The 25,102-nt window shown below is 30.9% G+C and overlaps 3 protein-coding genes across 8 annotated transcripts; 1 reads left to right on the top strand and 2 right to left on the bottom strand.

Annotated features, from left to right (window-relative positions):
* Nucleotides 1-1,009: 1,009 nt before the first annotated feature.
* On the top strand, nt 1,010-24,494 carry LOC113849025 (conserved oligomeric Golgi complex subunit 2). Of its 4 annotated transcripts, XR_003502057.1 has the most exons (14): nt 1,010-1,626; nt 2,068-2,274; nt 3,207-3,543; nt 4,146-4,307; nt 4,506-4,605; nt 4,690-4,905; nt 4,989-5,097; nt 5,261-5,461; nt 5,626-5,730; nt 6,770-6,895; nt 6,988-7,122; nt 7,258-7,445; nt 7,493-7,936; nt 24,484-24,494. XR_003502057.1 is itself a non-coding variant. In XM_027478560.1 (12 exons), exons 1-12 carry the CDS (start codon nt 1,171-1,173, stop codon nt 7,369-7,371), a joined length of 2,268 nt encoding a protein of 755 aa, XP_027334361.1. In that variant the 5' UTR covers nt 1,010-1,170; the 3' UTR covers nt 7,372-7,942. The 4 variants fall into 4 exon arrangements, 1 of the variants encoding a protein (XP_027334361.1); XR_003502056.1 differs by having other exon boundaries at nt 7,258-7,936; XM_027478560.1 differs by lacking the exon at nt 24,484-24,494 and having other exon boundaries at nt 7,258-7,942.
* LOC113849027 (uridine kinase-like protein 2, chloroplastic) lies at nt 8,707-13,667 on the bottom strand. 3 transcript variants are annotated; one of them, XM_027478561.1, is made up of 14 exons: nt 13,472-13,667; nt 13,069-13,160; nt 12,806-12,875; nt 12,580-12,698; nt 12,228-12,324; nt 11,218-11,297; nt 10,396-10,590; nt 10,206-10,289; nt 10,070-10,130; nt 9,882-9,942; nt 9,507-9,597; nt 9,335-9,407; nt 8,964-9,054; nt 8,707-8,923 (listed from the first exon to the last, which is right to left on the bottom strand). In XM_027478561.1, exons 1-14 carry the CDS (start codon nt 13,575-13,577, stop codon nt 8,749-8,751), a joined length of 1,395 nt encoding a protein of 464 aa, XP_027334362.1. In that variant the 5' UTR covers nt 13,578-13,667; the 3' UTR covers nt 8,707-8,748. The 3 variants fall into 3 exon arrangements, with proteins under 3 accessions (XP_027334362.1, XP_027334363.1, XP_027334364.1); XM_027478562.1 differs by having other exon boundaries at nt 8,707-8,898; nt 8,972-9,054; XM_027478563.1 differs by lacking the exon at nt 13,472-13,667 and having other exon boundaries at nt 8,707-8,898; nt 8,972-9,054; nt 13,035-13,090.
* Nucleotides 16,398-17,573, bottom strand: LOC113849028 (putative calcium-binding protein CML19). The gene has a single exon (XM_027478565.1). The coding sequence runs from the start codon at nt 17,218-17,220 to the stop codon at nt 16,798-16,800; it is 423 nt and encodes a 140-aa protein (XP_027334366.1). The 5' UTR covers nt 17,221-17,573; the 3' UTR covers nt 16,398-16,797.
* Nucleotides 24,495-25,102: the final 608 nt, after the last annotated feature.

Here is a 25,102-nt window from a genome sequence, read left to right as displayed (position 1 = left end):
GTAGTTTATTTCATTTCTTTCTCTCTTTTTTTATCTATTCAAATAATATATATACATATATATATTATCTCATTTCTTCTTCTTTTTTCTATTTTATCCAAACATAACATTAGAATTATGTTCATGTTAAACCGAAGTAAAGTGACACTCACGCACATAGAAGGTAAATTTTGGAGATGAAACTTAAATTAAACAATTTTTGTTACCAGGTAGGAAGATTAGCAAAGATCTAGTCCAGACGATTAATATAATGTTAAAACGAATTATATGTATGAACGTGCATGCTTAAACTGTAAATAATTTTATTCAGCTATAACTAATTAACTAATAAAAAAATTGCATATTTTCATGAAATATATCTACTCATTAATATGCCATTAAAAAATACTATGAATAATAATAATAAGTTTGCATATACATCAGTGTGTTTTCGCCTTTAATGATATATTTTCGTAATTAGATATGCAATATTATGAGTTAAGACATTCACATTATAGGCAAATAATTGGACTGAAATAAAAATAAATGCGATAAAATAAGATAAAACTTTTTTTCTATTGTAGTGAAAATTAAATGGAAATATATAATTTTTTGTAAATTATTTAGAGTTAACGTAATTTTATCTAAGATATCGTAAAATGAATACGATTTATCATATTATTATTATTATTATCAAAATTTTATGATAAGACAAAATAAAATGTATATTTTATTATTTTAAGAGTATGTAAAATTACGAGGATAATCACTTTCAAATTAAAACAAATATATTAAATACATTTCTTTCATTTTTTTTAATAAGAAACAGTTTTACTTAAAATAACACATTACTTCATTATTATATTTCTCCTGGTTACATCCTTTCTCGTTTCAAAATATGCTTGAGTTATTTATTCCATATTTTCCCACATTTCCAGTTTCCCAAACGTTAAGTTATATTGCTTTTTCTTTTGTCATATCAAATCTGTATATTTATATATTTATTCAACTCAATAATCAGCAGAAGTATAAAACGTAAAATTGTCGGGGGAGAATAAAAGAGAGAGAAGAGGTACACTCAGGTAAGGTTCGGTGCAGTGCGAACAGTTGCAGTTGTTGATTCAAATATCCAATTCCCAACAAACAACCCAATCTTACTAAGCAACAGAACAGACACACGCGCCAATCAAAATGGCGGATCCGATCGTTGCGCCACCAAGATCCGCCACCGACCTCTTTTCGGATCCACTCGACGCCCACCCGCTATGGTTCAAACCCGCATCGTTTCTCTCCCCAGACTTCGATTCCGAATCCTACATTTCGGAGCTCCGAACCTTCGTTCCCTTCGACACTCTCCGTTCTGAACTCAACAACTACCTCTCTTCTCTCAACCACGAACTCATCGACCTCATCAACCGTGACTACGCCGATTTCGTTAACCTCAGCACCAAACTCGTCGACGTCGACGCCGCAGTGGTGCGCATGCGGGCCCCGCTCGTGGAGCTCCGAGAGAAGATCGAGCAGTTCAGAGGATCCGTTCAGGTTTCGCTCGTCGCTATAAAGAACGGTTTGAAGCAAAGATCTGAGGCTGCTTCCGCTAGAGAGACTTTGGAGCTTCTCCTTGACACGTTTCACGTCGTTTCCAAGGTAGAACCTTAATTGTGACTCTAATTACTGATTAAATGTAGTGGAATGGTATGAGGATCTTTCATCGAAGATCCTGATGGCATTTCTTCCATATTTGATGAAAATTTTGCGGAATGAATCGAGTGTAATTTTACTATTAAGTATAATGTGTTGTATTTGCTTGAGTTGGAAGATTAATAGATTATGCTAATTTTTTTTACTTGTTTAGTTCGAGTGAGTGTGTCTAGTGTCATTTTCATTGTTAGGTTTAGGTTGCTTGTTGTTTATGTTGATGAAGGGGTCTAGAACTGGGTAAATTTTTTCACCAGAGAGATATTGCATTTGATAAGATGTTTGTTTTGATTATTTATTGCATTAATTTTTGAAATGTTGGGGTTGAGAGAGTAGGTGTTGGCTCAAAATTCGTATGCAATTTTATGTGGTAAATTTGTATTATTGCAGGTTGAGAAACTAATAAAAGAGCTGCCTAGTGTACCCACCGACTGGTCAAATGGAGATGTAAATTTGCCAGAGGGAAATTTCTTGAGCAATGGAGTTCCCGTGCAGCATGCTGAGAATGGGACAAGTATCAGAGAGACTCAAAGCATGCTGCTGGAAAGAATTGCCAGTGAGATGAACCGACTAAAGTTCTATGTCACACATGCAAAGGTTTGTTTTAATTTTTTTTTTTTTCTCTTTTATTGATTTTTCTGTGTGTGTGTGTGTTTGTGACTTTGTAACGACAATTTTCAGAAAAATTCGTAAATCATTTGGCAGTAAATTTTTGTTGAAAACAGGGTTGGAATTGAATGCAGAAGCTTAGTGAGAGGTCATGGCTATGTCATTTTATGGGCTATGTGTTGGTTGTTATTTCTCGTCGTTAACGTGTAAAGTATAAACACTGCGACTTAATTAGCATTCTGAAAGAAGTAAAGAACAAAAAGAGAACATGTAAGGGAGAAACCTGGTTTATTAAGTGCCATGTTGAACAGATAATTTATAGTTTTGTAATTGTGTCAGTCCTTGGATTAAATAATTTTCTCGTCCATTTAATTCTGGTATATATAATTAGGCATCAGAAATTCATGGTTTACTATTGTTTATCGTGCATTTTCATTTAGCTATAATTGGAGTTGTTTAGGTTAATGCCTGCAGAGTGGAGAAATCTAGAAAGGATTCAAGGAAGCAATTATGTTCTGAAGGAAAAACTGTTTACCATCACTGACACAGTATTCTAGAATTTGATTAGATATTTAAAAAAAAAGTTATCCATTTTTTGAGGATTTAACTCTAGGTTTGTATATTGAATACTTAGATTTTGTATAGACTAGATAATTTAAGTTTGTAAAGTGATTTTAATTAAATAAAAATTGGTTTAAGAATCACATCACTGAGTCCTGCATAAATATGTTGATGGGTTAATATTTGGAGTTCTAGTAGTTTATAGCATTATATGTTCCTTGAAGTTTCATGGATGTTAATTTATTTATTAATTTTAAGTTTTGACTTCCTGTTTTCTAGTGTTTTAGAGGTATAGACCTTTTGTTTAAGGCCTTAGTACATTCTGTGCTCATCTCTTTTTCTCTATTATGCCAGTACAGAACCTGCCTTTTATTGAGAATATGGAGAAGAGGTTTCAAAATGCAAGCCTTACAGTGGATGCAAGCTTGGGGCATTGCTTTGTAGATGGTTTAGAGCACCGGGATGCAACTGCAATTTACAATTGCTTACGTGCATATGCTGCCATAGATAACACCAAAAATGCAGAAGAAATTTTTCGAATCACTGTTGTGGCTCCACTGATACAGAGGATTATCCCACATGGATCATCAGCTGTGGTTGCTGGATCATCTGGGGATGGACTTGAAAATGATTATCAACTAATTGAGGAGTGTATTGATAAAGACTGTAAATTCTTATTGGAAATTTCTTCAGCTGGTATGTTGTCTGGCTTTTTTCTTGCTACTTTACTTCACAAATATTAAAATGGTACTTTTTGATTGTTACATCTCCATATTACGATCCATATGATCCTTACTCTGTCATAACTGTAATAATTTCGTGGACCCTGTCATCCCTTGCTGAGGCATTCTCTCGTCCTTCTTGGTCTTTAAGAGTTAAAACTATTTAATCACTGTTCACTTTTTTACTACATATATTTTTAGCTAGATCATCTATTGTCATATTGTGGTTTTGCTGAAATATGTCATGCTTACATATAAAAAAGACACAGGTTCAGTTTGGATAAGCTTGATAAAAAATACTTGTAGGAGAAAAAAATAAAGAGATAAAACAAATAAAATCCTTCACAGGTTAAAATTAACTTATGCTCTTGTACACTTTTTAGAAGCTTTCTCAATTAACTTCTTCAAAATATGAGGTGCATAAGTTAATCATAACTTACATGAAATGCTTTATTTGTTTTATCTCTTTATGTCCTTCCCCTACAAGTACTTCTGCAGAAGCTTACCCAAATTGGGCCATAATGTGAAATTTAAGACTGCTATATTTACATATTTGAGGCTTGGTCTTTGGTGCAGAAAATTCAGGTTTGCATGTCTTTGACTTCTTAGCCAATTCAATCCTTAAAGAGGTTCTCTCTGCAATTCAGAAGGGAAAACCAGGTGCATTTTCTCCTGGAAGACCAACAGAGTTCTTGAAAAATTACAAATCAAGCTTAGATTTCTTGGCTTATTTAGAAGGTAGTAATCATATCACCCTTTCTTTTATCTTTTCACCTTGAGAAACAGAAAAACGACCCTCAACCTCAAGTTTCAAAGAACTTTGGTGATTTAATATATAATTTGATTGTGCATTTGTTAATTTTATTATTGATACATGTCTTTAAGAGTATATATTGATTATATTCCCTAATATTATAACATTTAATGTCATGCAAGGCTACTGTCCATCCAGATCTGCTGTTGCTAAATTTCGATCTGAATCAGTTTATGCTGAGTTCATGAAGCAATGGAATATTGGAGTATATTTTTCTTTGAGGTGCTTACACTTCTTTAAAATGGTCATAACTTTAGAATGCTTGTATTGCTGTGTTACATGGAAATCATATTGCAATTGCCTCAGGTTTCAGGAAATAGCAGGGTCTCTAGAATCTGTGCTTACAACATCTAGTCTGGTTCCTGTTCAAAATTCAGATGGTGGTGAAGCAAATTATCAAGATTTAACATTAAAACACAGTGTTACTCTGCTGGAGAGTTTGAGATCGTGCTGGAGAGAAGATGTTCTTGTCCTTTCATGTTCTGACAAGTTCCTTAGACTATCCTTGCAGCTTCTTTCTAGGTCAGTTTAAGCTGGGATGTTAAGAATGTGTGTGTTTTTAAAAATATGCTGACAGAACAAAAATGACTTCTCTTCACTTACAGATACTCAAATTGGCTGTCATCTGGACTGACTGCTCGCAAGAACCATAACACAAGTACTAGCTCTGGGTGTGAATGGGCTGTTACGGCTGTCATAGATGACTTCATTTTTGTATGCAGCACACCTTCACCTTATTTTTGTATGCATGATGTGTTCATGATAATGACCTTGATGGAATGACATTAGTGCTGCTTGCATTGTTTGCCAAATATGTAAAATGAAGAAACGGTTGTACTTTTTACCTGAAATGTAACAGATGTTAAAATGTTTGTAGGTTATTCATGATATAAGATGTTTGGAGGAGCTGGTCCGTGGTGATTACCTGCAACATGTGCTTCAGCTTTTGTCTTTGTGCTCCCCTGATGTTCTTGAATCAGTAAGACAGAGCATCTTACAGGGTGGTCAATCATTGAAATCTTTAGAACCTTTAGTCATCAAAGCAGTGGTGGAGTCGCTAGTTGAAAAATCAGTTGAGGTGGGTTGTAGTCTATCAGGTCTATTATTCAAATTGGTTGAATAATTCAGATCTAGTGGTGCGTACAACTATATATACATTTGGAATTGTCTAGATCTTTTTTCCTTTGTTTTTCTCCCCTTCTCAATTCATTCATTTCTTTCACTTGTTCAAAAATAATTTAGGACTTGAGACAAATGAAGGGGATAACAGCAACCTATAGGATGACTAATAAACCTCTACCTGTGAGGCATTCGCCATATGTTTCAGGGGTACTACGTCCCCTTAAGGTATGCAATATCAATTATTATGGTTTATTTTAATTTTTCCTTGCTTCCTTCTTATCTTGGGTAGCTTGATTTCAAGCCAATGTAATGGTGATATATTTATAGTGGATTTGGATATATGCTAAACTGAGATGTGCAAAGTGACAGAAGTGAAGGTATATCCACTGTTAGAGTATCTTAAAGTTTTTTATATACTTAAATTCCAAATTAATGGTGGATTCATGTTTACATTCTCGCTTTACTGATCTTATTTTTGAGAAGTTAAATCCTTTTTTGGTAGAATGTATAGTCTGATAGCATGATAATAGGACAATCTTTAAAATTTTGTGGGTTTGATATTTTATGCTTTAAACATCTCTTCGTGTAATGCTAGTCACTTTTCAGTTCTCATTGGTACCAGTTATCTGAAACTAGTGAAACTACGCTCATGCAAATTTAGTCTTAATCTGATTGTGGTGGTTGGCATTTATGATTTTTGTGCCCAATTTTAAGCCCTCTTTTGTTGTCTTATGTCTTGGATTCCAGACCCTGTTCCAATATCGGTACACAACCCGGTTAGGGTAGATGCAAAGAATGAATACCCTAGATATTTGAGAGTTCCATGAACTCCCTCAAGTGCCCACTATTAATGCAATCCCCCCCCCTCCCCCTCCCCCTCCCCCACCCTTCATTTCTCTTATTTTTATTATTCTCTAGCAAAGTCCCTAACTAATGGGGTTCCCTACTAACAAACAGTAACTGCTGCTAGTTTTCATTCCTCGTTACAGAGGTTATTATTCCCTGCATTCCTCCTCACTCTCCTTTGATATGCCTGCCTATACATACCCATCACTGGAATTGACATATGCTAAAAAGAATGGAAAGGTTACATAGATTACCCCTCTTCAAAATAAATCCAAAAGGTTAAGATGAAGTATGAACCTGAACCTGTCAATATTTTTGGGTTATGTATAATTTGTAAGAAATAGTTTTTTACTTTCACTTAGAGCGTTAGACCTAAAAGCATTAGTGTGTTGATGACATGCCAAAACATTCATCACAGGCTTTTTTGGATGGGGAGAGAGCTACAAGATATTTGGCCAATGAAACTAGGAATGAAATACTCCTCTGGGCTGCTACTGAGATTACTGACCGTTATTATGAATTAGCTGCTGACCTTGTTAGCGTGGTAAGTGTCCAAGTCCAAATTGCATTGATGCGAATTTTTAGATCTCGTGGATTCCATGTTAGAAATTGTTTTAATAAACTTTTCATGAGCAGGCACGAAAGACGGAGTCTTCACTCCAGAAAATTAGGCAGAGTGCACAAAGACGAGCTGGAGCAAGTTCAGATATCTCAGATAATAATGTGTCTGACACTGATAAAATCTGCATGCAGTTGTTCCTTGATATTCAGGTTGGCATGATTCTCATTACTACCATTACTAGTGTGATCTTTCTCACTTTTGCACGACACAATACACTATTTGATTGTCCAGCAAACTCTGACTGCTTTCATTTACATAATCTTCGTCTTGCAAATTGTTGTCAGGAGTATGCCCGTAACCTATCCGCACTAGGGGTTGAAGCAGTTAATATTGCATCCTACCGTTCATTGTGGCATTGTGTGGCTCCTGCAGATAGACAAAACACTATTAATCTCTAAGAGTTTGCACCTGTGGAGTAAATGCGGCATGTAGATTGCTTTCTTCCTTGGTCAAGAGTTTCTTTTGTAATTTATTTATGAAATCCATAATACGCAAATTTGTTGGCTTTACACAATAATCACAGGTTATCTTGGTTCTTAAAGGGAAGAAAAAAAAATATTTTGTTCATTACTGTTGTGTTATCTTTTAAGGTTCTCCATTATCACTGCGATAAAAGATGTATGATATTCTTTGCGGCTTTGCTTCTTATCATTCATTCTTTTAAATTGCTGGTGCAAACTTACGGCCAATTGACGGTCTGAAAGATCGAAATATGTTGTATATCCTAAATGTTTGTTTGCCATTTGGTTACAGCCCGTAATGCAATCCTCCAAGTACAAGAATAAATTAAAATTTTAAGATGTGTGACATTCTTTGTTGTATCTTTCTTATAATGGTTGTATAACGATTTCTCCGGTCAGATAATAGGAAATTGAAAAGTATATGGGAATCAGTTAGACGGAATCCTATCGTGACAAAATTAAAATGGCAAGTTTAGCTCAGGGAGTAGAACCAAATCGTAAAGTTTGATATTGGAAGTATGATGTCTTTTCAAAAAGCAGCGTGTATCGCCCTTCCGTAGTGTCCGATAACGCAAATATAAAAGACTAAAATTCTTAATTTAATTTATTAATGTTATACTGTCAAAGTTTTATTAGATTCTAACCTTTTTTCGCATTTGCGATTTAAACTTCATCATTTCAGTATATTATCAAGTCAACGCCCTTAAGATTACTTAAAACAAAGGTTGGCATGAATCTCGTGGTTTTTGCATTTGATAGATATTGTTCATTTTTCACCTGAGATAGATGACGGGTAGGAAAGGAACTCTACTGCCCGCAAAAATAAGTATGAAAAGCAGTTCTCGGTGACCTAAACACTGTGACACCCTAAAAATCATCCCCTAAAATTATCTTGAAGCATGGGGAGAGTGGGGGTATCCAATCAGAGTTACGACACAAAATTGAGAACATTATTGAAAAAGTAAGTTGTTAAGAGTTTACAATAGTTAAAATTGTCAAAATTCATCAACTCAAATTAAGATTGGGGTTCAAAAGTGAAAGAAAAAATAAATTCAACCGGGTACATATTTGATTTGAGATTTAGATAAGATAGTAAGTACAGTTATGAGCCTTTTTAGCTGCTGTGGAAACAGAAGCGAAGCTGTGAAACATATATAAAGTGATTCGCGACCAAGATCAAGTTCCAATTGGATAATAAAGCCGAACTTCTTCCACAATGTGTGGTTGCTCATGATTATAATCGTTTTACTGGTCATATAATTTCAACATCTCGTCTTTTTGTTTCCCTTGTAATCTTTTTGTTTTGCTTTCAAACTAGGAATCATCCGTACCGAAGTAGCGGTCCCCAAATTCTCCTAACCCTGGTATGACACGGAACTGGTCATTTAATCCTTCCTCAATCTCCGATGTGACAATTTTCAGATGCGGAAAACGTTTACATACACAATGTATTCCCTCGGGAGCCTGAAATGAGTTTTGAAATTTATTGCTCAGATATAGGGTCTTACCAGTATTCAATTGAATATAACTAACTTACTGAAATGAGGTTAAGGAATATTATCCGAGATTCTGGAACTCCCTTCTTTAAAAGAAGCTCGATTGCTTGGCTGGCAGAGTTACCTGGATAAATCAAGAAGGTTCTTATTGCCACCCGAAAGAAGAGGCGGTGTCATACATAAATGACAAAAAAAAAGTAAATGAAGAATTTGGTGGACCGAATCTTCGTAACTCAACAACGGTGTAATGTGAAACTATAATTTTGTAATGGGATTTGGACTGAAAGATCAATCCTATCGTGGAAATTTGGAAGACATAATTAACAAAATAATTTGTTAGCATTAAGAAGTTTGATGTATAAACGAAGAGCGAACATTATGCATGCAAAAAGATAATAGCTCACCTGTACCAAGTACTGGATCCATGAGAAGAACATGTCTCTCTGAAATATCTTTTGGAAGCTTCTCATAGATAAGCTAATGGAGTCGAAAACATTGTGATAGTTACATGTGCAGAGTTGTATCTTCTATCATCTTACTCAGAAATCTAAAATATTCAAGAAAGAAGTAGCAGACCTGGGTTTCGTCACCTTCACGGTGGATAAGAATTTTTCCAATCTTTATTCCTTTACAGCAAGCACGCAAAGCGTTTTCCATGCTTTCGCCGCTGAAACATTACAAGGGTTAACTTTCATAGAGTTCCAAATTTACCGTCTTTTTTTTTTGTTTAATAAAACGGCTGAACTAATGTAAACTTTTAAAACAATCCAGCTTCGAATTCCCAAGAAGACACAAACACGCATTCCCCATATGAAATTAGAAGTTTGTTTCCCAACAATAAGATTAGAACATTTGATACATTCAGTCTTAAAATAAAATGACAAAGGAATATGAACAATTAGTCTACAAAGAAATATGCTGACAGCAAAGCTTTTGAACAAGTAAAGTTACCTTCGAATAACGGATACTCCACACAATTTCTTACAAAAATCAACTCCGGTATAAATTGACCCTGAAATGCAATAACAAGACAAATTTGCCGGGTCTTTGTGTATTCATGTACATATAAAGCATGAATAAATGAAACACTGCCTGGCAGATCAAACAATGGAATGATATTTCCTCTTCTTTAGACAGACCTGTAGGTGTGATAACTTGTTTCTCTGTAAACGGCAAGTAACCAAGACCATGTTCCACTACCTGTGAAGTGAGTGATACTAGGTTAGTTTCGTGATAGGGATTATAAATCCTGTATAAAGCTCAAAGCAATTGTACCAAACGAATTAGCCGATCTGAATAAAATACAAAATCATGCTTTGATATGTCCCTGTCACGAATAAGAGTGTGCATGCCTCTGGTCTGTAAGAAAGCTTCAAAATTAGAAATAAGCATAAGAAATATTTCCTTGGGGGAAAGAAACCAACAGAAAATTTAAGAGGGGAAGATGAAGCAAGATGAAAATCACCTGGAAAGTAGACTGTATAACGTTCAAATTCGGATATATTTTGCAGAGGTTATGCTGGCCGAGCTTAGTGCGGATATGTTGAACAATCAAGTCAATTGCCACACGATTCTCTCCCCCGCGAGGTATGATGATGTCAGCATACTTTTTGGATGGAAGAATAAAATCATCGAAGGCAGGCTTAACGAATTTGGCATACTGGAAGTTCAACAAAGGTTTTCCATATCAGGCACCAAATTCTACGTATTGTTCGACAATCAGAAATTAGTGTTAAACAACTACTCATATTACTAAAGTGTTACATGCGGGCTATGATGGTAGCATTGCACCAATGAGATTCAATCCATTAAGTTCGAAGTTACTGCTCTCCAATAACTACTCATATTAGCATATTGTTTTCTAGCCTTCCGTCATCCTAAAGCAAAGATATAGAACCCCATTACAAGACAGCAAAACCTTTATGCCCAAACAAAAAAAATGCCCTTTTTGTGTAAGAAGAAAAACCATTTGAAAAAGAAAGACAAGATCATAATCCAACAATTTCAGGCATACGTTGGTTGCATAATATATTACAAGCCGATTTTCACTCAAATCATTGTACCGGACACCGGTTTCACCACACACAATAGAATACGCAGTGGGAGCATAATTTATTTATTATCGATCTAAATTTAAAAAAAAAATGTTTTATGTTATCGTCTTACCAATTCTAAGATATCGATATAAATAAACTACTAGTTTTCATAAATGGCAATCCAAATTCCCGAGTTTCTGACATCTTTTAAGTCTGACGAAGTTAATGTACATAAAGAATACAAGCCTTGCCTGTTCCAACACAGAGTGCACATCTCTACCCCGCTCAACAGTATCACGTCTTATTCTGCGGGCAAGCCTTACATCTGGATCTACATAACATGTATCGCAATATCAGCATATTCACCGACAATTTGAATAGAGACCATTTTCTTAGAAAAAATGTCGCCATCTATCATCTCGAAATATTTACTGATGAGGAGAAACTTCCAGGGATGATCAAGATCTTTGGACGGACATACAGAGCATTGAACGAACTCTCCTTATTGTAGTACATCATAGTTATGTAGGGAACTCTTTCAACATGAATGACGGTTAGAAGAGTAACATGGTTTGCCTTAAGCCTTAACAACTCCCTTTCTAACACACTTGAAGACAGATACGCGAATAGGATGCATTGATCCAGAGACAGGTTCATGATGTTCAGGAAAGTAAAACACAGCAATTTATATTACCTCAATTTATCAAGAAGCTTGTCTAGCATACTTAAGTGAAAATAATGTTAAAATTTTTAAAAGGCTGGACACCATTATACCTACCTATAGTTCATAATTTATGACCAGGTTTGATAATTTCTAGCAATAGTAGATATTTGTAAAAATCAAGTGGTCACTTGATTGATTTTCTCTATTCTAGGTCAGCAAATGGGTAAACAGAACTGGGGAGGAGAATTCAATTAATCTGTCGTTGTCTTCTCAGCATCAAGTTCAGCTGAGACAGTAGACTCATCCAAAACGAAGGTCGATAGAGAACTCAAGCGATTGTAACAGTTCAACCCTTTCTGTACGGGGGTTTGATAGTTGTATTCCATGGATCTCACCTAATAGACTGAAGACAGAACAAGGCATAGCGAAATGATATATGCTAGACCTCACTAAGTACAGTATGTACCATTTTTTCGCTTGACTCCAAACCACCTCTTTCCCTCATGATAAACAAAACTTAATACATTTTAACTTATTTAACCAGTTATTGATGGGGAAAAAGCTTGAAACGATAAACAAAATGGAAGACCAATAGACCTGCATCAACAAATATCTTCATATTCATCATGTTGCGGACACTTTGTTCGTGGAAAACCAATATGCCCTCTAGAATGATTACTTCAGATGCATTGACCTGCCAAATGGTATGGATTAGAAAGTTGTACCCTTTTCTTCTTCTGAATGAAAAAACAAATATAATTTCAGGTATGATTAGATAGATATGCAGGTAAAAAAAAAACTACACGACATAGAATGTTGGCTCTCTAGGAGCTCTGTAACTACAGATTATCTAATTACTGGCATAAACGAAAAGATTGAATCTGAGCTACAAATCTGAGAACAACCGAGACTAACACCCCCATTTTAGCTTAACGTCTCAGAAGGGAACCTGTCGGGATCTGTCTGAAGATCTCTGATGGAGCTTAAAATCATATATTGGAACCTGAACCGATTGTCCAGATTTGAGCTTACCGAGGGTTTCTACAAGTTGCTCTGTGTCGAATGCATCTATGAAAATCAAAACACATTGTTAGAATCCTAAAAGATTTATTCGAACATCACAGAAGTGCCAATGGTTGTGCGTGTTCCTAATAATTAACGTTCGAGTTCCATACCAGGATGATCAAAATTATATTCATGAACGCGTTTCAACTCATCATTTGTCAAACCCCGGTAGAACGAATCCTACAATAATAATAACAGATTATTACTCAAGTTACTAGTAATTAATGTGAAATTATTTCTATTGACTTTTAGATTAAGCATAATGCAATTAACTCAGTTGCAATTACAAAGAAGAAATTCAACGATTTCTTCATGATCCTTTATGATCCAAATCAATACCACCAGAAGATTAGAACTAGAAAATCGCAGTGACCTGACTGACAAGTACAACTCTGTGATCTTGCAGTTGCTGAATGATCAAATCACACACTGTGGTTTTCCCCGATGCAGTACCTCCAGAGACCCCTGATCCACGAACGCGAATCGAATCGAAGCACACACAAACAACACATGCCGTTAGATTCCTCCCGACGAGAAAATGCAGGTAAATAATTACAATTAAGGTTTCGATATTCTTCTCTCCGCGGAAGAAGAGGAGTGAACAGAAGAATGTGTGTCCAATCATAATATTCAAGAGAAATGAAAATATTTTGAATTCTATTTGGTTTCCAAGAAAGTGAAGTGTTGTATTGAATTTTCTAGGAAAACTAAGGGATTGAAGAAAGCAAGGTAAACGAAGGAAGAAATAAGAAGAATGATTATATATATACATATACCGATGACGAAAGGGTGACGTGAGGGTGTTGGAGAAGAAGAAGAAGTCGTTGAAGGATGCCAACCAGAGAAGTGCGCACCGGAGAGAACCTCTATTACAACATCCATTGCCACACAAACGCGCCTCTGCTTTCTCCTTCTAATGCTCTTATATACGTATGCGTTTCCACCTTTCTTCACTCTCTCGCCACTCACATCACAACTCCACCGCATTAATTTTTTAATACTCTGTTTAGACAGGTTTTATTAACCTGTTTTGACATTTTACTAAAACTTATAGTAAAATATTATATAACTTTTAATCAAAAAATATTATATTGAAATTGTTATGATGTAGAATTAAAAAACGAAAAAACTGATATATATACATAGTCATCAGCAACAGCTCATGTAAGTTCACATATTGGTGCGTCACATGCAAGCAAATTTTTGAGTTATAACATATTTTTCAGATATTTATAGTTGAACCGGATTCTTCTTGACATTTAGATAGAAAGTACAGCATAAAGCAAAAAATAATTTCAAGATCGGTTCTAGGTTATGGTATTTCTATCTCTTTTCATTTTATGTTAATAAAATAGTAAGAAGGAGATGACACCTTAAATTCCATAGAATAGAGCACCAATTGAAAGACAAAATAAATAAAAAAATATACTAACTCAGACGATTATTATATGAGCCTAAATTGCAACCTTACTCACTCCCACGACCTATTCAACTATCCTTTGAGCGCTACTGGAGCTCTCCAAAGAAAGATACTCGCCGAGTAGGATTTTCAACGACTCTAAGAAATCACTCAAATTGTACCAAATATAATACTAATATATTTTTATTAATAAATTTTATGTATTCAATAAAAAAAAGTAACCTATTTTTATAGAAAGTGGAGATGCCTCAATATTACAAATTCAATTTAATGGTTACATATTAAAAAAAACTGAATATATATATATATATATATATATATATACATATGTATATCACTTTAAATTTTTTCTTATCAAAATAATTTTCAAAAGATACAAAATATATATTCTTTAAAATTTTCAAGTTTTAATTTATCATCAGTATAACTCTTCATAAAAATGACATTTATAATATTTTAAGCTTAAAAAAACTAACTTGATTTTAAAATGATGAGGTATATTATTTTTTAAAAATTATTTTGATAACACAAATTTAAAATTAAAGTAATACTACCGTGACCTTCGGAAGAACAAGTAAAAAAGTGATTAAAAGTTTAAAACACCAGTGTGTCTAACATAAGCTATAGGTATTTTTATGGGTAATAATTCAAAAAAAAAAAAAGATCATGTAGTGTTTAAATTATAATTAATCATTAAAAAAACTGTAGAAATTTTTATGGGTAATAATTGAAACTAATTTTTTTTAATTCATAACCTCAGTCTTATGAATTATAATTAATCCTTCAAACTATGTCTCTTTGGTCATCACACAAGTCTTTCGTAGTTAAGAAATAATTTGATGAAATTTTATATATCTTTTTAAAGAAATTCAGTATCATCAAACTAGAATTTCAAAATTTTTACTTTTAAATTATTTTAATGATTTATAAAGATTAATATAGTTATTGATTACATTTTTGAAAGACTACTATGGCAATGAAGTATTTAGTTGATTATATTGATTTTATTTTTTTTTATCTAAACTGAATGTGCATAAATTCGAACCCTTTTTTAAAAACGATTTGATGATTATGATGACATTTAAATGTATGGATTTGACTGCTTACGTTTTGTAAGAAAAAATTAATGCAGAGTAATTACAAATAATCATTGATTAAAAATATAATAATTAATATTTAAATAATTTTATCATTTATTCTCTTTGTGTATGTAATTAATCACCACTTCAACTATTGATTAAAAAATAATAACTACTGTGACATTTTAATTTTTATCCTCTAAAATATACTTTGCACCTTAGTTAGAGGAGACAAATTATAAACTTTATTGTAAAAAAAATCATAAACTTTAAACAACCACTCTTCACGATAATTAATTGAGGCACATTATGAAACAAAAATGTATATAATTATTAGCAATTGTTTTTGTTACATTATACACATTTTTTAAATTCAAATAAATTGTAAAATAAAATATGTAAGAGATAAAAAAACATTGTTGAATAACAGTGGAATATGAATATTTAAGAAAGAAGGAAACATAACATAATATAATATAATATATGATATAAATATTTTTAATAATAAAAAATCATTTTATTATATATGAATAAGTTGGATAATTAAAGCATTTGAAACTCAGAAAGATTTTATAAAAACTTGTTGTCTCAATCGAAATTTTTTAACTTTATGTCTATTAATTTTATATGGCAAGTTAAAATTTAAATTATTAGGGTTGATTAAATTTAAGTAATAGTATTTGAGAGAAAAATATAAAAAAAAAACGTGAGATATGTGATGTAAGATTATATACGTGGCGTAATAAAAAAAACAACTTTTAAAATCCTTTAATTTAAGTGTAAGCGTTTATATTTGAAATATGGGCATTAGATGTGTAATTTTTTTTATTTTTGAAAATTATTTTCCGTAGAAATTATATTTTATAAAAATGATAATTTTTGAAATATTATAAATGTATTTATATGTTTAAAATGCTTTAAAAATATTATATAAGTTTGATTTTTTTTATCTTTTTAAGAATTTTATATTATTCTTTTAAAAGCACCGTAGAAAAAAAAATGGTCAAATTATCCTGCGGCCCTCGAAACCCCTTACAGAAAATCGCATTCAAAGTAAAGTAAAAAAATAGGATCCGATTCCCTCATGTTCAAAATCCAACAAGAGTCAAGTTGGTATAAAAAGCGAGCGTATAAAATTACACCAACATGATTTTTTTGTTAGATTTTAAACATGAGGGGATCCTTTTCCGAAAAAACAAACGTTGATTCTTCAATTTATTCGTACAAAGCCATTAATTCTGTGGAACAGTAATTGTTCCAGTTTTGCTTTGCTTTTTCCACAAGAAAAGACAATTTCAGTAAAGATTACAGTATTATTGGAATAATAGAATCTGATGCCTATCATTCACACGGTTCTCGTTATAACTTATAGGTGAAGTGATCCTGCAATAGTTGGGGTCCTTGCTCTACAAGATGTGCCAAAATTTGACGCATTACTTTTAACCAAGCTGTTATTCCATACAATATTTCTTTATTATCGAAAGCAATTTACAGATCAATGAATTGTTTCAATTAACAAAAAGAATAAATTGAATTAGGCATAATGTACAAATAAATCAACCAAACCCACCAAACAAGCGCCAGAATCAATGTACAAGTAGCATCACTTCATCATAATTTTGAACTCTTCAAAGCTAAGCAAGCCATCCCCATTCAAATCAAACCGATGGATCATCGCTTTGCATTCCTCAGTGGATTTAGATTCCCCCAACCTCTTCAACATCCTTTTCAAGCTCTTGGGGGTTATGAACCCACACTTCTCAGTGTCATACATATCAAAAGCTTCCCTCAAATCCTTCAACTTCTCTTCCTCTTCCCCAGCCTCCATCAGCTTCATCAAATCTTCCAAACACAGCAACCCATCATCGTCTGAATCCATTGCCTCAATAACCATTTCCACATCTTTCAACAGAAGCTCTCCACCCATCATGCCTAATCGGTTCCTTAGCTCAGAGGGTGAAATCTTCCCATCCCCATCTTCATCAAAGTATCTAAGAACACCCTCAAATCCTTCATCTCTCCTCATGTCACAAGACAAGACACCGAGCAACCTTAAAAATAGGAAATTTGTTGCTTGCTACAAACACGTGCTTAAGTTATAATCACCGAGGATCAAACTTATATAGAAACAGGAGGAACTAGTTTTATGTGCGTTGTCTGATTGCATGAAACACTGGGTGGGTTTTGTTTATATTATGCGAAGTTTACGTGTAAGTGGCGTGTTAATTAATGGGGTGAGGGGTGGGTGGGTGCAAGTTGCCGAGAGTGTTCGAGGAAGAAGAAGAAGAAGAACATGGCAGGGACGTCACGCCATATGTATAAGTTGAGGGTTCAATTGGGCGAAGACTAAGAGGAGTTAATGAATGGATAACGCGGACCCATGCTAGGACTTCAAAGTTCAAACCAACTAGAACAACCAGCGGTTAGGTCAAAGGGCTCGTGAATTCAGAATTACTATTATTTTAATATTTTATATATAATGTATTGGCTTAGTCACCCAATGAACATCCAAGACGTGTCCGCGGCTAGGTGCCAGCCAGGTCACACGGTGGCTACACTTCCACTACATTCTCCATGTTTATCCGTGCAGAAGTAGTGTGATGCGTTGATGACTGGTTAATTTTTCGTTAACGATAATTATTAAATTAAAATATTTTTAATATTAAATTAAAAGTATATTATATAATTATATTTAGTTTAATATTTTTTATAAAATTGGCACAACATTTTAAAATTAAATAATAAAGGAAAAAAATTATATTATAACTCTGATGTATATCTTCTCTTATTTTTTAGATTAGGTAGATGTGTGAACGAATTAAGTTATGCATAAATTATTTGAAATAATATTTAATTATTATATATATAATAATAAAATTATAAATTTATCTTAAATTATTATTACATCATTTTATTTTATATTTAAATATTGGTATTCTTCTTTTGTTTTTTATTATTTTAACTCCATCCTTTGACGTAAAATATATCTAATAAAGTGTTTAATTAATAAACTTTAAAATTAAATGACTTATAATTGATTTAAATAAAATAAATTTTATATATTTCTAATAAACTATGCTAAGCTTAAAAATTGTTTTTTTAAATTAAACTTAATAGTTCAATTGATTTGCATTCCTAATAGCAAAATATGATTACATTGAAGAAAAACAACTATAAAAAAAGTCAATATAAATAATAAATTTTACAACTAATTAATAATGTATATTTTTATTTTTGTTCAACACAACCATCATGTTAACAGAAGAAAATAAAATAATCTAAATCCTTCTGACTTCTTCTGCGTACTTTTGTTCTGCCTTATTATCCCATTCAAATGACGTTATAGAAATATGTGATCATCGTGATGGGGGGCTGTGAGACCCAACCGCTCCTTCAAACAAGTTCAGTATATACAGCATTTCCAAAGTCAAACAAGAGTCGTCATTAATTCAAAATTGTCTAGTTTATATATATATATAAGAAAAGTATTTTTTATATATATGAATTTATATATAATAACAAAAATTAGTTTGAATAACAAACAATTTAATATTATTTAAGTAAGATTTTAGATCACTTATTTATTATGTCTAGATGTGTCACTAAAGTTAAATTTATCTTATAACGGATAAGAAACTAAAAAAAATTAAATTTATAAAAAAATTGTTATATATATATATATATATATATATGATAATTTATTAATAAATATTACGCGCATTCAGATAGGACCAGGCAAAACAAAGTCAGGTAAAACAATTTCTGAAATCAGCAAACTAATATTGAATTATAAATTTTGTCAACAAGAATCTTCATCGATAACGTATGTTTACTCGAAATTTCAGATTATTTCTATTGTAACCAATTATTGTTACATATTACAGATTTATAATTAGTTTTGGTAAAAAATTAACGATTAAATTTTAATAATTTTATGATTTATATACATGTGCATAATTTTAACACAATTTTAATCATAGATCATTTGTAATTACATGACCATTTTATAAATTATAATTTATAACCTAAATGCATTCTATAATACCTCTTACAAAAATAAAGTTATGATTATTTTATGTATATAAAACTATAAAATATTTTTTTATTTTGTACTGTAGAATTTACCAATAATATTTTTTTATTCTTTAACCTGTATTATTAATTAAGATATTGATTAATATTTATATAAATAAAAAAATATATTTTAAATAATATATAATATATTAAAATAAGCTAAAGTTGATAAAATATTAATTGATTTTTTAACTATAAAAAATTACAAGCCTAGTTTATTTACAAAAAGAACATTAACAGTTAGATTAATATTTCCGTCAAAAAATTATTTTACCAATATTTGACATCCAATATGTTTAATATTACTTATATATAAAATTAGTGACAAAACTTACCTGAAGTTCAACCGGTGCGCGTTGTTCTTTTGCAATCAAAATCATATTATTATTATTATAACATTACCTTCTAACCTTTTCAATGCAAATTTAGTTTTAATAATTATTAATATAAAAATTTATACTACTAATATAAAGTTATTTGAGTTCTTTTTTCATTAATGTTTATACTACTAGTGTTGATTTTTATCTCTATTTTCAATTCTTCCTCAAGAAATATTTTAGCCAAATTTTTATGAAAAAAAATTCCAACCTTTTATATCGTAAAATAGTACTTCATTATTTTGATTTCTTTTAAATTTTAAGTTATGATTTTGAATAAAATTAGTTTGTAATGACTACATTAAAAATATGTTAATTTTGTTATTTTTTAATTCTTTCTTCTATCATCAGCACCACCTAAATTTCAACAAATGAATACCAATTTATCCACCACATGATCAAAATTAATATGAGATCATATTATAAAACATAGAAAATGAAAACTTAAATGTATTTAAAGTCATTAATAGGAGATTTTATAACTTCTAGTGTATTTACAATTTTTTATAAAAAAATATATTTATTGATGTTTTCTTCCTTCTTTAGTATTCTTTGAGTTATGAACATGATAAATTGATCTTAACTTTTGTCATGATAACAAAATATAATTCTACATTTTTTATAAATTTAAAATGAAAACTCGCATCCTACTATCTTAGAGTGGATATTAGGTGACATGGAGGCTAAAAGTCAAGTAAAGATTAATTTGTCTTATTGCTCCTAACTGAAATAAAAATTATTATTTTTACTTTCTCTCAAATTTTTTTATTTTTGTGTAGTTAAGTGTTTTAATGAAAGAGTAAACCTCCCGTTCAATCCGCAAAATTCAAACGTTATACATCTGATTTGAGTTCTGAGTCGAATTACTTCGAGTTTATTTTATTTTTTCTAATCACAGATTTGTATATTGTAATCGTAATTAACTTTTTTGTGGTTAGAATTCAAATTAAAATTTGATTGATATTCTAATTTGATAATTAATTCGGGTTAGGTTAAATGATAACTTGATTTAATCTGTGATTTAGTGCAATTAGGTTATTAAATTGAATTAATAATTGAATTAAATAAACGTTTAAACTCGGATTAAAATCTTTAAATATTGTAATAATCAGAGTTACACGCATTTAATATTCTGTGGATTGATATTTTTTAATTCATTTTTAGTCAATTTTATTTTGTTCATAATTTAATTTAAGTAATTTGTAATTTTTAAAACTCCCAAAAGTTTATGCATTTTCTTTAAAATAAAACCTAAAATTAAATTTAACTAAAAATATGTCTATGTGAATAGACCTAAATTTAGCCTTATACTACAAAATTTTTAAAAAACTTAGTTGTTTTGATAGTAATTTAACATCGTTTATCACTCTTCAACTCAGATATTCTCATTAGTTGTTTTGATTGTTGTATCATCTTTTGTGTAATACTTTTTTGACATTATATCATTTGTAATTTTTGACATGAACTTTTGAAGTTGTATCCTTTATGTTTATAGTTTTTAAATAAAAAATTTGTCATCATCCAATTTGATTGATATTAGTGTTGATATTGTTTGAGTGATAGGATGTAAAACTATGGTTGTACTCGATCTAAATTCTAATACCATAAATGTACGTGATTGGTGATTATAGAAAAAAAAAATTAAAAACAAGCAAAAGCATGTCTTGAATTGTTATTACTTGCCCTTTTCAATACAAAAAATGATACACACGTCTAATGTGTGTCAACAACTAATAATTTAAAATTAACTATAACATTTTAAATTTTGTTTTGATGAATTTATCCTTTAAGTTATCGTAAAGATCATCTCAAAAAAAAAATATCATTTTTTAAATTTATTTATTTGAATTATCTAATATTTACGGTAAATTTTTTTGATATTTCATTATGTCAACTTAATAATACATGATTTATATTTATAAAAAAAACATATTTTTAAACTTTACAGAATATATTATCGCAGCTTGTCATTTTATTAAAATTAGATTTAATTATAATTTAGTCCATATAAAGTAACACACAAAAATTATTAAAATTTAAAGTATGTTTATTTGTATTTTTTAAAAGAGCTTTTTCTTATATTTTAAGAATTAAAAATTAATTTCCGTTGTTAATTTCTTTTTATTAAATGATAGGCTGATGCACAACCTGTTACTATCACGTCATTTATTTTTTAAAATTTTATTATATAAAATTAATATTTATAAATAAAGATTTAAATAAATTTGATTAAGATTAAAGATAAATAATTAATAATAATAAAATTTTATTAAAAAATATTTATTACATTTTTATAATTTTAATATAATAATTATACACTTATTTTATAAAAATAAAAATAAAATTTTCTTAAATTTTCCTATTAAAACGAGGTTAACAAAACTTTTTTACATCATTCCCATTTTTAGGCATTATGAGTGACTCTACATTTGGCCCAACTGCCTTCGTCTTCATTTCCTCAACTGACCTATACGCCTGTACTTCCCTGCAACCCAAAACACCCATCAATCAAAGTGTTAGAGCTAACAACATCATCCATCACTTTCAAACTCTCCATCCCATCCCTAAGCCTCATAGCCTCATCAATCTTCCCCTCATCACACAACCCCCTCAACATCATATGATAAGTCCAAACATCAAGCAACAAGCCATTTCTGGTCATCAACTCAACAACCTCAGAAGCCTCCTTCAACATGTAATACCCACGAACCAATATATTACAGGTAGTCTAATCGGGAATCAAGCCACTATTCTTCATCTCCTGCAACACTTCCCTCACCTTATTCAACTGACCCTTCTTACACAATGCATTCAAAAGAGTATTAAAAGCAGCCAAACTCAACCATTCGATTCCTCAAAGCAAGAGCATCATGGAGCCGATTCTCAGAGAATACTCGTACATCAAAATGCAGAAGGTGTTGGTGTTGGGTTTGATACCAAGCTTAATAGCATCATGGAAAACCTGGGAGGAGATGAGAATGGAGTGAGAGGAAGGGAAGGAGGAGCGAACGAGGGATTTAAGAAAGGTATTGCAAATGAGAAGATTGGGAGCAAAATGAAATCATTTCATCTTTTTGAAAAGTTGAAAAGCGATGTGGGGTGGTTTGGCGTGAACATAAGCGGCGAGGGAAATGTCGAGGACGGTTTTGGAGAAGGAGTGGACAGAGGAGGAAGCGGTGGAGGGAGGGGCGGCAATCGGAAGAGATGAAGGAAAGGAGAAGGTTCTTGGAGTCGGAGAATTTGCGGAGGGAGAAGAGAGGAGAGAGAAGAGTGAGGAGCGGGAATAGGGAGCCTTAGTTCGGAACCAATTGAAGAAAGAGATGAGAGTTTTAGGGTGTGAGTGAAGGGGCTTCCATGAGAGGAGGGGAGTTTAGCCAAGTGCCAGTCATGATATAATGGTTTACTGATTTTACAAGGACGGTAAGATTGAAGGAACACGGAGAAGAAGGGCTCTCATCAAAATTGAGACGTTATTTTATAGTCATTTATAGATTAACATAGCAATTCTTAGTGTTTTAAGAATTAAAAAGTATTTATTTATTTTTAACTAAATTATTAATTATATTATTTATTAGCAATTGTTTTAATATAAGAGAATACTAATTCTCTTAATTACAAAAATCATAGTAGATTTTATTTTTTTAAATATTTAAAAAGTATTTAAAGATTTACTTATAAATATTAATTTTAAATAATAAAATATTAAAATAATTAAATGATATGTTAATAATGTAAAAGTGATAAATTAAAATTTTATGACTAGTGATAGAAAGAAAATAACGATAAATATTAAATAATAACTTAAAAAATTTAAATTTAAATTTAAATAAAAAATTTAAAAACTTATCTAAAGAATGCTATTTTTATAAAGATAAGAAATGTAATTAAACTTTAAAATTATAATACCAAATGTATGAATATTTTTTATTATAAAATAAAACTAATAAAAACTATTGTACAACTGCACAAGGAAAGAAAAAAGAAAGGTACATTTTTTAAATTGGGCTGAGTTTTGGACATCATTCAGCCCCATGTTAGTTTTATTTCGCAAATAAAAGGATCGCGTTAGCAAGTCAATAAGCAGAGCTAATGTCATGTTGAGTAAAAAGTACGTATTTTTTCCGACAATTATCAATTTGATATAAAAGTTTTTATTAGTTTTATTTTATAACAAAAAATATCCAGATATATTTAGTATTATAATTTTAATGAAATGATAAGGTTGGAGAATATATTCCATAAAGCTTAAAAATATTTTTTCTTATGAACATGAATTATGTATTATTAAGTTGTCACGATGAGAAACTGAAAAAAAATTTGGTAAAATTTTAAATAATTCAAACATGTAGGTATGAAAGATGGCATTTTTTTCTTCTTCTTAAATTTAGGGTCTTTGCAAGAATTTAAAGGTAAGTTCAGCAAAATAATTGTCCAAAAAATAAGTAATTTTACTAAAAAATATTGACTTGCCAATGTGATCTTTTTATTTGCAAAATAAAACTAACACAATGCCACAACATATGGGGCAGAATGATGTCCAAAACTCAACCCAATTTTGAAAACTTACATATTTTTTCTTCTTTCATTTGTACAGTTGTACAAGCCAACGCCATTGAAGACAAGCCTTCAGAATAAATGATGAAACTTGGACATCAAGAACTTGATAGGTAGCACTAAATCGTGGTTCTACAATTCTCATGTTTATTCAATATCGACAATTTTCTTCCTTTACAAATATATTTTTTTATGTAGAATAAAAGAGTTTGTATATTATATTCCTTTCATATGTAGAAACTATTGAATTCTTCGATGCTTATTTGATTGGGATTATTTATAAGGAAATAAAAATTGAAAAAGAATAATCCAAAAATACCCCAAAAAAATAAACCGATGAAGATATAAATAAATAAAAAGTTGAGAGTGAAAGAATCTTCAATCCTGCAAGATGAAGAGTATGCTTGATTTCTCTTTTAAAAAGAGTTTTCTATTTTTTTTTCTAAATATAGTATAAATTTATACTACATTTAAAAAAATAAATAAATAACTCTTTTTAAAAAAGAAATCAAGCATACTCTAACTTTTTGAAATTAGTTACAACCATAAACATTGATTAAAAATTAATGATTAATGGTTTACTTAATTTTTAAAATTATATTTTTTTATTTTAAACTATCTAAATTTTTTATTCTTTGGTTTAAAGTTAGGAAAAATACCAAAATTAATTCTTAAAATATTATTAATAAGCATTTCTTGTGTATTGTAAGATTTTTTAAAAATTTCTATAATTTTAAAATGTGGAGATTAAAATAGAGAAATGTAATTTGAGTTCGAGCTATAAAAATAAAATTTAAAAGGCAAAAGTATTATTCTTGAAAGAAACAAATGTGCCATTTTTTCAATAAAAATAGAAAATGTCATTATTTAAGTCTAAGAATGATAAAAAAAAACACTTTATTA

This window comes from Abrus precatorius, unplaced genomic scaffold (genome assembly GCF_003935025.1).
Source record: "Abrus precatorius isolate BTA unplaced genomic scaffold, Abrus_2018 Scaffold9, whole genome shotgun sequence".
NCBI classification, from domain to species: domain Eukaryota; kingdom Viridiplantae; phylum Streptophyta; class Magnoliopsida; order Fabales; family Fabaceae; genus Abrus; species Abrus precatorius.
Note: the sequence above shows the minus strand (reverse complement) of the source record. Positions and strands in the feature narration are given on the sequence as shown.

Excerpts from the sequence above, each read along its gene's own strand:
- LOC113849025 (XM_027478560.1), top strand. The coding sequence starts at position 1,171 with ATGGCGGATCCGATCGTTGCGCCACCAAGATCCGCCACCGACCTCTTT. Across the intron at positions 4,308-4,505 it reads TTTCTTGGCTTATTTAGAAG|GCTACTGTCCATCCAGATCT; the intron begins GTAGTAATCATA and ends ATGTCATGCAAG. Across the intron at positions 5,462-5,625 it reads TAGTTGAAAAATCAGTTGAG|GACTTGAGACAAATGAAGGG; the intron begins GTGGGTTGTAGT and ends AAAATAATTTAG.
- LOC113849027 (XM_027478561.1), bottom strand. The coding sequence starts at position 13,577 with ATGGATGTTGTAATAGAGGTTCTCTCCGGTGCGCACTTCTCTGGTTGG. Across the intron at positions 10,290-10,395 it reads TTATACAGTCTACTTTCCAG|ACCAGAGGCATGCACACTCT; the intron begins GTGATTTTCATC and ends GCTTTCTTACAG. Across the intron at positions 9,408-9,506 it reads GTGAAGGTGACGAAACCCAG|CTTATCTATGAGAAGCTTCC; the intron begins GTCTGCTACTTC and ends CGACTCCATTAG.
- LOC113849028 (XM_027478565.1), bottom strand. The coding sequence starts at position 17,220 with ATGAGGAGAGATGAAGGATTTGAGGGTGTTCTTAGATACTTTGATGAA.